This window comes from Elaeis guineensis, chromosome 4, assembly GCF_000442705.2.
Source record: "Elaeis guineensis isolate ETL-2024a chromosome 4, EG11, whole genome shotgun sequence".
NCBI lineage: Eukaryota > Viridiplantae > Streptophyta > Magnoliopsida > Arecales > Arecaceae > Elaeis > Elaeis guineensis.
In genome coordinates, this window is record NC_025996.2 from 6,194,023 (window position 1) to 6,206,522 (window position 12,500).

At 38.7% G+C, this 12,500-nt stretch overlaps 2 protein-coding genes across 3 annotated transcripts in view; one reads left to right on the top strand and one right to left on the bottom strand.

The window, feature by feature from the left end:
* The window catches only part of LOC140857096 (putative HVA22-like protein g), a 7,413-nt gene extending 6,929 nt beyond the window's left edge, over positions 1 to 484 (top strand). The window contains exon 7 of the mRNA XM_073255402.1: positions 1 to 484. This exon is cut by the window's left edge and continues 132 nt beyond it. Coding sequence (XP_073111503.1) covers positions 1 to 267 — 267 coding nt within the window. The 3' untranslated portion in view covers positions 268 to 484.
* Positions 485 to 2,254: 1,770 nt separating this feature from the next.
* Positions 2,255 to 12,500, bottom strand: part of LOC105044154 (transcription factor E2FB) — a 22,023-nt gene continuing 11,777 nt past the window's right edge. The window contains exons 7-14 of one of the 2 annotated variants that reach the window (XM_010921962.4): positions 3,808 to 3,860; positions 3,682 to 3,732; positions 3,539 to 3,587; positions 3,378 to 3,443; positions 3,230 to 3,306; positions 2,903 to 3,134; positions 2,761 to 2,827; positions 2,255 to 2,417 (exon numbers count right to left, since the gene is read on the bottom strand). In XM_010921962.4, coding sequence (XP_010920264.1) covers positions 2,413 to 2,417; positions 2,761 to 2,827; positions 2,903 to 3,134; positions 3,230 to 3,306; positions 3,378 to 3,443; positions 3,539 to 3,587; positions 3,682 to 3,732; positions 3,808 to 3,860 — 600 coding nt within the window. In that variant the 3' untranslated portion in view covers positions 2,255 to 2,412. The other variant, XM_010921961.4, reaches the window with a different exon arrangement.

Here is a 12,500-nt window from a genome sequence, read left to right on the forward strand (position 1 = left end):
ACAGAGGCAGGTGTCACTCCACCAGCCCCTCCAGTTGCCCAGCCGCCAACCTCATCAGCAGTTGCCAGCTCACCCACTTCTGAAGCCACTGCTCTTCCCACTACTCCAACAGGTGATGGAGAAGCAATGCAGATTGAAGTCACCGACGTTGCATCCCAGGAAGACACAAATCCTCCCCCACAAGAGACTCCTGTGGAGGAGGCAATCCGCATAACCCGTGGCAGGTTGAGAAAAAGAGCTGCTACTGCTGGTCCTTCAGTTCGTTAGCAGCATCTCTTCCCTGCTGTCTAGGTATTTCCTTCAGCTTTGCTTGTTTGTTGGTAGATAGGGGAGATTTGGGGTGATTGATTTGAGTGGGTTCTTTTGAATTCATCAACACATGTAAATAACCTAGAACAAGGTGGGAGATGCGTGGTATATAGACAAGCATCTGCTTAATGATTTTAGAGGATGAATGACGTCTGGTGGTGGTGTTGATGATATCCATGCAATTAGCTCATTGGTTTTGAATGAACTGTATTGGGATATGGCGGGCAGGGAGTAGAGAGGGGGATGAAGCTGATATTTCATGGAGGGTCCACCAAGTCGAAGAGGATTCACTCTGTTTATGATGAGTGGATACCAAAAATGAAATAAGATTCCTTTAGATGCTGGGGCATAATCACGATTCCTTGCACAGCGGCTGTTGAGTGACTTTGCCTGCTTTTTTTTCATTGTTGTTGGTTTTGGATGCTTAGATGTTTAGTAATGGCAATCCGGGTGGCATCTTTGTCATTTATTTGCCATTGACCCCAAGGATGCTATAACTCGATATGTTTTGGTGCAGCTTGCATCCTTTTCTCAATTTCTTCCGGCTTTTGGCATCCTTTTTATGTCCCGAGCTTTGGTCTTCCTGTATGAAATCAACTCACAATGCTGCTACACATGAAGGTACCTGATTCTGAAGGTTTACTTAATGACCCAGTGGAACCAATGAAATAAGCTGGGGAAATATATAGAAAAAGCTATAAATCACCTGCTACTGATCACCGGTCGGGTCACCGACGAACGTAGAAGCCCGTTATTGGCTATAGTGCAGGTGGGTTTCGATTGACGCAGCTGGCTCGTGTTTGGTATCAATCTCCAGCTTCCATGGGGAACTAGTGATTGGCACCACATCAAAATCTTTATTCCTATAGCAACTGTTTTCCCATGACCCCTTGTTTAGGTTGTGCTATTAGCTAACGCTTTATCTTCAGCTTGTTTCCTCTCCTGGTTTTGATTGCTGGTCAAGTATAATAAAATTCAACTCCTGTGTGCGGTTCGCTATGGCTCAAGAAAAATAATACCGAAGGACATAACGGAGCAGACCTATCCTAGTTCGCCAAGTGGTCCTATGTTGTCTCAAGAGAGTGGTCCAAGTGGGACAAGAGAGCCATCCGCGCAAGATTGGTGCCTGGCTTTCCCGTCAGATCTGTGTATGACTTTTTTAAGATTTAGGATGAAAAACACTAACAAAGACAACAGAGACCCACCGCAGAAAGACGGAAAGCAATGTAACAGTTCGGAACCTCTGTAATTTAGGGTTGATCTGCAGATGTCCTATTATACAATGACAGCGCATGATTGCATAGATCTCATGGTACACAGGGCAGCTGCACAATCCTATGAGGCCCATGCAACGAGGGGGTGGTGCTTCATACCTGGACGGCCGTGATTGGACTCAGAATGTTCCAGTTCAATCTGGAGAATCCTAAGCAAAAGGAACATCAGAATAGCACGAGTAGGGTGCCGATGTGAAAAGGTTAAACTATGCCTATCTTGCTGGCAACTCATCATCAGCATCCAATTATCTAGACCTACGAAAGGCTATCCATGTCCGTCATTGAATGTCTATTTTGCTGGCGACTCATCATAAACATCCAATTATCCAGAGTTCAGAAAGGCAATCCATTTCCGTCATTTAAACTCTGAGCTACTCTTAATGGAAAATTCCAATGTAAAACTAATTTGAGAACCTACTGCCACAATGATGTAACTGCTTAAATATTTATGTGCCTTTTTATTTGATCATTGTAGAAATTAATAGGAAGGACCATCATAAGCATTTACAATTTCACAATTCAGAGAAGGGAGAGTTAAAAGACAAAAACCCCCTTGGTCTCTTTCCCATTTGACTGTGCAGCCTGTTATGATCTCTACACATCACAGGGGCACCGTACCCCCCTTTCCCTCCCCTCCCCAACAAACCCACCCACCCCACCCCCCGCCCCCCCCACCCCACCCGCCCCGCAACCCCCCTCCGCGGCCAGCGTGCACAAGAAAATCAGTCGAGCCTCCAGCGTGCACAAGAAAATCAGTTGGACCTGCAAGGCTGCAACATAACTTCATGTACCATGAAATGCCAATCTAAGGGATTTCCTTTCCTCATCGTTATTCTGCATATGGTTACAGTTAAGGATAATTAATCAGTTTCTGTTACTTCATTCTAGAAAGGGATCGAGTTGAAGTGGTATCACGTATCAATTTCCCTTGACAAAGGTGAAAAAGATGCAGTTATTTTCTTCTTTTTTTGATACAAAAAAACATGCAGTTAGTTGCTTCAGCAATCAAGTAGAAAGATTAAGCTTTTCCAACCTCACAACTCGGCAAAATTGCCTTACCGCATGGTGGATGTCAGTCTACGTACTTGTGTGCATATATTAGTGATCTATTATTAAAAGCCCATGCATTTACAGGAAGAACATCAGGAGGGGTAATTTGGCTTTAATTCTAGGATACCTTCAGTTCTCCATGTATCTGTGATGCTGGCTCCATGATCTGTTAGAAACCAGTAATCAGCGTCCATCTGCAATGACAAGCATATCATAATCAGCAACCTGTTTGCATCTCTGGCCTTAGTTTGTAGCCTGTGAGTACTTACATCATTATCTGATGGGGCAATCTTCAAAATGGCACCTGTGCAATCTTGTGAGGTGACTGAACCTGAAGAGTTATTCTGAGTGACTTGGTCGTGTCCTCTCTCAGATGTTCCACCTGTATTTTGGTCTGCCGGCTGAAAAGACGTATCATTCTTGCTGCTAGTCTCAGCACACAGATCCATTGCAGCTGGCTGTTGGTTCTGATTTGAAGCCTCATAAATCTCTCCATGATTGCTGTTAACAAGACGACAGCCTATTTCACAATTCATTTTCAAAAACAAAAAAGGTCCAACAGAACCAGCAATTTTAGTACTGCCTTCAGAAATTACCTGATCAAGTACATATCAATGGGACCCATTGAGCTTCTGAAAAGTATTTGGTATCGTCTTTGTGGAAAATCAAGACCCTGTTCAGAAAATAATGTCATGAAAACCTACCGAACCATAAAATCTCACCTTTCCAATGTCTTTTGCTCACCTCATCAGGATTTGGGACTTCGATGCTAGTTCCATGAGGTGCTCTTATTGCAATTAGAGTAGAATCCTGTCACGATGGACAACAGTTAAAAACATTTGCATTACAGGGCAAGATCATGGCAAGAAATTTAACTAAAGCTACAGGGGTCCAAAAAGCCAAACCTCAAAGCAAGGAAGACTATTGATATCATCATTGGTGAGATAGAGCCATCTAAACAGATTAATGACCATTAGACTTTAGTTAACAAATAAAAAAAAGACCATGTAAATTGCAAAGCCAAGAAACATAAACAATTTGAATTTACTTTTGATTGTTCTCATCTTCTGTCAGAATTCTGAGGTTATCTTGCATCTCCCTGCAGAGCAACAGATTTTGGTTAATACATGGAAAGAGAACAGTTTCATCCTCTGTTGTTTCACTGGGAACCCACCTAATCATTCCATCCAGCCTGCAATCTTCTGCATACAGAGTTTCAACTTCAGCCTGAGAAAATGTTCGGATGAAAACCAATGATTGCAAATTATTAGTTATTATTAGCAAAATTCAAAAAGAGGTATACTAAAAATTGTCACCACATCTCATCAGCCTTCTGCTAACAGCCTACTTAACAACCAAAATTGAAAACTGCATTTTTCAAGATCGCATTATGAGTTCACAACTAACCATATATTTTTATTTATTTATCAATGGAGGTTTGTATCGATTGTCGAAATGCATGGCAAAAACAAGATTTGCTGCAAGTCATAGCTGCTGACAAGCCCATTTGGGCCTGAGGACTAATGGTCAAGTTGGTGCAGGTCTGAAACTTTGACCTCCAAAAATACTGACATGTGGTATATAAACAATAAAAGATGAATATACGAGAACATATAATGATAACTATAGTAAATTGAGTAGTCAAACAAACCTTTTTATTTTAACTAACATGATAATAACACCTACGAGGAAAAGACTGTGTGGCACTTCAGTAAGAAGTCTGGGCACTTAATAATCATTGTTTAGCAGCAAAATAATTCAAGAGTGCAATCAATTGCAACAAGGTGCTTTTTGATATGGGACACTCCAAAAACAAATGTGCCAAATAACAGAACTTCTAGCTGATATAAAGACAATTTTTGAAGTGCCATGGAATGCCATGCCATGCAATGCCATGTCATCCAAAAATAGGCAAGCCTGCACAAGAACATGAATCTGCTGAAGCAAACCTAATGAAGCGATAGTAGATGGCCTCACACCAACTTCTTAAGAGTCTTTGGCCTCGCACCTCCAACCTCTCTGGGGAGCAGTGGAAGCTTAGGGCCTCATACTAATCGCCTCTCACGAGATCGCTGTCTCACACCATGGCAAGCAAGGAATCAACCTAAGGAAGGAATTGAAGAGGGACTTCAAATGCTTCAAAAATTTCTAAGAGTACATGAGAGGCATTTATAGAAAAAATCCTCCACATGCAATAGCCTTTCCTAGTTTCCATAGGATGAAATATTAAAAAAAAATAAAAAGATAAATATTAAACAAAAAGTTTAAAAAAAAATCCCAACTTCTACAGGATTTCTAACTCATCTAACAAATTTTCTGTATGAAAGAAACATAGAAATTTGGACAAAAATAAAAGAAAAATATCATCCTTTAAATTATGCGCCACACGACATTTACAAAATTTTCTAGAAGTTTGTCGGCCTTTGATAAATCATCCATAACTTCCTCATCTATTCTCTGTTTTAGGCGATTCCAAAGGCTTTGTAAAGCAAACCTAACATAGTACATCATGGAAGCAGTCCCATCTAAAAATATTAAATATGATGTTGGTGAACATTCTTATCGGACTGATGTATGTTGGACTGCTTTCCTTAATGCAATTGGAATATGAACTTCAAAATTTAAGCTCGCTAAACACCTGAGTGCCATCGTGTATTCTTATTTGAAGGAATGCTTATCAATCAGGTGGTCTTTTAGAGTGCTTCCCATTCCATCAATAGATTGTAACATGAATTTCGAGAAAATGACACTTTATCTTCTTTAAACGCATCTTTCGGTATAACCATGCTATCTTTTCGAGCTTTGGCAATCGTCCATCACATGGGCACTCTGATGAAACCTCTTTACAAGAATTTGAATCTTTTTTTCGGATAACAAGCACATAAAGAGACCCTTAATTGCATCAATTCCCCCCCGGCTCGAAAGATTCAGCTCCTAATGAATTGACATAGGATTAGATGTAATAGCATTCAAATTTATTAGTGTAAAAATTTGATAAACAAATATATCGCACATCTGTCTCCTTTTGCATATTAGGATCATCTTCTTTGGGAATAGAGAGGTCTTCCTTGGTCAAGGAATTTGTCTTCAGGTCACCCTCGTCTTCTCTTTTCACTAATACATAGACAACTCCAAAAAAATTCTTTCCTTCATTCTCAAATCATCTTACTGTAATGACTGAAGGCTTCTAAAAGGTAGGAACTAAAGGTTACTTCTTAACTGGAAGCTTCTTTCTGATAGGTTCAGCTTGCTTCTTGGAAGGAACAAGAAGATCCTTCCAAAGATGCAAGCTATGATCTTTCCCATTTATCTTGAAAGTGTATGTAGTGGCCTTTCCTCGATGGGTGATCTCTATAGGCCCAAGGATGACCAAATAGAATCTAGCTGACATTCATGAGAAGAATATCGACCCAAGCCTCATCTATGTCATCTTTGTCCCATTTAAAAGAGATAAGACACTTTTGGTTCACAAGGATTACAGAATCATTTACCTAGGAGACCTTGTAGGGCCTTGGATGTGGCACTATTTGTTTCTGTACGAGCTCCTTGTGGCTACATTCATACGACTAACATCAATGATCATGAAAACTTTCCTATCATAGCATTCCATATTGTGATGTAAGATACTGTCTTAATGCCATTCTACATCCACTTCTTTTGGGGCAGCGAGTATGAGATGAACAGGTGCCTCTACTTCCTCATAAGAGGCTAGTTGATCAGTTGAGACTATAGGTTCAGCAAATTCTTCAATGGGTTCACCTACACTTCCATACTGCAATAGTTCAGATCACAAGTAGGGCATATGTTTGCAAAGTGGCATTGCTTGTGACATCTAAAACATTGAACTTGACCCACATCCTTCTTGAAAAGAACTGTAGAGGTAGGATGAGTAGGTGGTTGGGCAATAATGCTAGATTGGCTAGTCGACCCCCCTCCCCCTGCTAGCTCACCGTTTATGTCGGTCCAAATGACATGCTGGTATCTTGCTATACAATGTTCATCATGGCCAGCAATTCCACACCTTGCAGTCAATTCATTAAATTGCTCAACACAGTTAGCGACAGTCACAGTACCCTGCTTAAGTTGTAGAAGCCTTTCATATTTTTGATTGTGATAATTACAGGGCAGATCCTTCGCTTTCAGCTTCCTGCAGATCTCCCAAGTATTAATAGGTTCTTCATAGGCATGAGCATGATCTTCAACTGTCTTCCACCAAATTCTGGCTTGGCCTTTGAATTTGTTTTTGACAAACTCAACACTTCCTGGTCCATTCAGCTTGTACCAATCAAGATAGACTTCAATGGATGTAAGCCAATCCATGAAAGAATCCAGGTCAAGTTTGCCTTGAAAGTGAGCTACCTCAAGTCAAACCTCATGTAAATGTCTTCATCAAGGTCATCAACTCTTTGTCGGGCAGCTAGAGGCCCAGGAATTCAATTTCATTATATTGCCGTATTGGACCTAGAAATGCATGCCTAATGGCATCTACTTGCGCCATTAGGTTGCACAAGGTGGCCTACATCATCATACCCATGCTCTAGTTAACCAACATGGGCATCAAGAGCTGGTGGAGGGCTATTATTGCACCTGCTAGGGTTCTGAGTTGTCATGGTTGGCGGAACACAACCATTGTGCAGCTACATATAAAGGTTCTAGATGGAGGAACATCAGGCAGGTATAGGTGAATCTGTAGCCCCGAAACTCGAGCAGGTTGAAATCAGGATCGGATGGTAATGGGTATGCCATCAGGATCCTAATCCTAATTGACTCAGATTAAGCCTCGTAAGTGACGGTATTCAGATGCCATCCAAGGGGATATCAAAGGATTAGGATTGGAAACCTTAGGGGCAATAGTTGTCCTGCCTCATTTCTTCTCGGATGAAGCGAAAAAAGATCACCACTCATATACATGGGAAGGTAAAGGAAAGCTGTGGAGGGATATATTGAAGCAATGGAGGAATCAGGGTATTAAATTAGACCCTAATACCAAAACTGATGTAGGAAAACCTGCATGAAGATATAGAATCCACAAAAGCAAACTGAAGATGGGATGAATGATGGCCTCACACTAACTTCTTGAGAGTCTTCACTGTTGCAACCCCAACCTCTTACGGGAATGCTTGAAGCTTCCGACCTTACACTAGTTGTCTCTCACGGGGCTGTAGTCTCATACCATGGCAAGCAAATAATCACTCCAAGCAAGGAATCAAAGAGGAACTTCAAAAAAAAAAAATTATAAATGCTCCATTATTTTTAAGAGTACATGGGCAATATTTATAGGAGAGATCCCCTAGAGCCAATAGGCTTTCCTAGTTTGCATAGGATACAAATTTCCTAAAAGAAAATAAAAAATATGTATTAAATAAATAGTAAAAATGGATCCCTAACCCCTACCACACTTCCAACTCATCTAATATGAGCTTCTAAAAGAAAGAAACATAGAAATTTGGATAAAATAGAAGAAGAATCATCCCTGAAATTATGGGCCATGGAACGATTTTTTTTTTTTGGGAAGTTTATTAGCACCCATAAATTATTCATAACTTCCTTATCCAACTTCCGTTTTGGGTCATTGCAGCTTCTTTGAAAAGCTGACATAGAATATCATACAAGTAGTCCCATCTAAAAATATTAAATATGATGATGCTGGTGAAGATTCTTATCAAACTTATTTATGCTCAACCGTTTTTCTTAATGCAGCTGGAATATTTCAAAATTTAAGCTCACTAAACATCTGAGTTAAATGCCATCTCATATTCTTATCTGAAGAAATGCTCCTCAATCTGGTGGTCTTCCACGGTATTTCCTATTCCACCAGTAGATTGTAACATGAATTTCAAGGAATTGGCATTCCATCTTGTTTAAACGCATCTTTCGATATAACCATCTCATCTTTTTAAGCTTGGACGGTTTTCCATTAGATGGGTTACTTAGATGAGACCTCATTAGAGGAATCCGAATCCCTGTTTTGGACAACTGGCAGATATGGGGACCTTTAGCTGCATCACTAGTGGCTAGTGTCCAAAAATGCCATCATTGTGATTTCGGAAAAACTAAAGCATATAGATACCTTTGGTCATATCTGATTTGTGTATGGTTTACACATTGAAAATTTAGGTTTTCTAGGTCCACACTTCTATGATTAATCTAATGTTGGGCCAGATAAGTGAAACCAACAACTAGGGATGTAAACAGATGACTTTAGCTGGATCAAGGTAGCTTTGCAACCAGGTTGCATCGGGTTGACCCTGAACTATGTCTGATTTAGCCTATTTGAATCCCCTGCTTAAACCAACCTCAGCATGAAGCTCAATTTACATAGAAAGGATTGATCTATCAAATTCAACATTTTTGGCAATGTTACTTTGTTGCAATTAAGCCTTTTAGGTCATCATGGGAATAACTCAAGGCAAGGGATAACTCTTGACATTCTATGCAAGAAACACATGCAAAAGTTTCAAAAGACTCGCCTATTATCTTCCTCTTCACAAGTGGTTTTCATCCTCTCTTTCCTTTGACTAAGTACTTCGAAGATTATTACTATAGCTAACTAAAGCCTAGGTTGACTTTCCTATCCGCTACCTTGGCCAGTTGCCTGCTTATTGATTGCAATAACCTCCAACAACTGAACCTATTTCCAACTTATTGCTTGTTGTAGAGCCCCTAATACATACCTACTCATTGTATTCCATGCAGCCAATGCATATCCTGACCATATTACTCATCATGGCCCCTCTAGTCCATGCCACTCAAGCTCTTAACACCCAACCCCATGCCTTTCTTCTTTAAGAGAAACATGTGGACTTAAGCAAAACTTGGCATAGCTTGAAAATTCAAATTTGGGTACGGTAGTCAATTTTTTTAAACTATGCACAAGACAAGGTTGGTTGGCCCAATTTAAGCCTAGGAATCTCAATCAACCCCTCCTATGAATCAAACCCAGGTCCTCAAGGAAAAGATGAAGCATAGGCTTTCACATAGGAGAAGTTGTGATCCAAGCCAAATTAACAAGCACATCCCCCTCTTCTTTTTGATGCAAAATATGTCACCATTCTATAACTTCTAATTTCAAAATTAAAAGAAGAAAGAAATGTCAAAGAAGCTATATGGAGAAGGAATAAAGTTCATATGTGTAAAACAAGCAACGTTATTAAGCCAAGCAGATTCCAGCCATAAGTTGCACTATAAAAATCTATTGTTAAGGACATCACAAAAGTTATATCGAATCAGATTAGCCCTTTGGACCAAAAGATAATGCATAACTATTCCTATTTCCTATGATATATCACTAACATTCATAGGTTATGCATGCACATGCTGAAACATGCCATCATGGGTTGGACAGCCTGACATCAAGTAAAAGTTCACAAGCAATACAGCATGAAACAATATCATCCTCTATCTCAGAAGAGAAGATAGTTTCAGCAGTCATGGATTCAGAAGAATACTTTGTTCATTATATTTATTTTACTTAAATGAAAGAATTGTGCATCAAGGAAACATGTATAGTTAAATAATTGATTCTGCTTCATTCAAACTTATGTCCCTTTTATCCTCCTCTTTCATATTCGTATATCATCATGAATCAGTTAAAACTGGGCATAAAATTTTTAAAAGATACAAGAATCAGCATTTCATCAAATCCTTAAAATTACTTCCTAGATTCTTAGAAGTCAAAAGAAAACATATAAATTATGAACTACTTAGACTAGAAGCCAAATTACAATAGCAGTAGATTTTCAACAGAAGATTTGCTGACACACACACATTTAGTGTGTTATGATTTTAGCTGATAACTTAGTGTTGTCCTACATCAAATTGATTGAGATACCCTTGTCCCAACTATCTAGAATCAAAGCATTGTGACTCCTCATTTACCAAGTGCTCCTATTTAGGGTGATGTCTAATGTTAGTTCAAGTTTTTCCATATCCTTTATCACAACTTCAAACCTTGTTATTGAAGGCCTTGCCCTCTTCATATTTCTTTGGATGAAGATTGAGGTAACCCTCTTGCCAAAGCCCCCTTATATTTTTTTTTTACATGGCCATACCATCCTAATTGATTCTCCATCACCTGTTCTTGACTTGTGCAATTACTAAAGCGCCTCTAGTATTCTCATTTATTATTCTATCCTTTCTAATTTAGCTACACATAATCTTGTGATTTTCATTTCTGCTACATCCAATTTGTTTTTATTTTGGACCTCCTTATTGCCCAACATTCAGATCCATTTGACACTACAGACCTTGTTCTTATTTTCTAACATTACATTTAAAATGGATCAATAACTCTATGGTATCTCCTGTCCATCAGCCTTGACTCCATCCTTATTTTCATCTCTATTTTTACTGAATTACATTTTATATATCCTATTCTTGTTTGCTAACTTTCAAGCCTCTTATCTAGCAAAGCATTTTCTAGAAAATCCAAATTAGCATTTAATCTTTTCTTTTCCTATCAGTCAAATCATCTACAGCTCACAACATGGCCCATCTTTCTACATATTGGCATAAATTTTTATAATGAGTTTAAAGCATCTTGGCATAATGTTAATCCTTGGAGTAAGACCAAGTTAAATCCTTGTGCCTTTCCCAGAGACTCGACATCTCTACATACAATATGCCAACCTAATCCAAGAAAGGGTTAAGTGCTGAAATGTGCCATGCTAGCTACACATGGATGCAATATAATGGTTTTACCACTGTCATGCGCATTGATTTGTGCCAATTTGTATCTGCTTGTACTAATTTTTTGGAAGGTCAATACAGACTGTGAGCAGCAAATGCAAATACAAACATAATAAGAGTCCCCTAGTCATTTGAGCTTATTGTAACCTCTTTTTAATGTAAAGCCTAGTGTTGAAGACCCAATCTTAGGATCAATCACATTCATGCCTCACAGTCATTTTCAAGTAAAATTAGAGTTTGAACCCCATCTTTTTATCCATAACAAGGTTAATTCAGCCATTGTCATTTCATACACCTCATTAGCTTGTTTTTCTTTTTCTATACAACTTTATTTGTTTACATACGTACATCTTCAATAATTACCTCCTCAGCACATTTATGGTATTCATCCTAGCATAAATTATACTTTTGATGTGTGTTCTTAAGGTGGTTGCAAAACAAAAAGAAGGATCCAAAATGGAAACAATAATTCAACAAATGTATAAGAATGTTGAAAAATGAAGAGTTGGAATGATGACCTATTTGTTTGGAAAAATTGTTATTTCATGAAGTCTTACTAAATCAATTACAAAATGATTTATGGATGACACCGAAAACTTCAGATGACAAACCTTGTACATTTCATATTACTTGTCTAATTATGGTATTATTTGTCTTAGTATCTTAAGCTTCAGCAGACTTAATTATTACTCAGCTTATGTGTACTATGTTCATTGTTTTACTTGTCTCATGAGACTGGATTGTGGGCCTTTGGCTTTTTGGCTTATTAATACCTTAGAGATAAATACCATTCTTTACATCAAAAATTTCACCTTCCATCTTCACCTTAACTCTCACAAAGCCTGATGAAATTTTGGAGGTTGCTCTGTGATGGCATGGTTTAGACTGTGACCAATAAGGCCTATCTTTATACTTGATAAACAGATTTAAAATTTTAATGGTAGTATACTTGCCAAAATTTCTCGAGGGTAGACATCAGATTGATCAGTCAAAAGATCTTCTTATTCCTTCCATCAAGGCTTCTCAACTTAGACTCTTGCTTTGTAGCCCCTCCCATATTTGATTTGAAAAGCTTTGGATGAAGATGATGGATCAGCAGTTACTATTAAATATTTACCTTCTCCATTTTCCTAGTTCATGCATATGCATAGTTCTGTTGCATCCTAAATTACTTCAAAT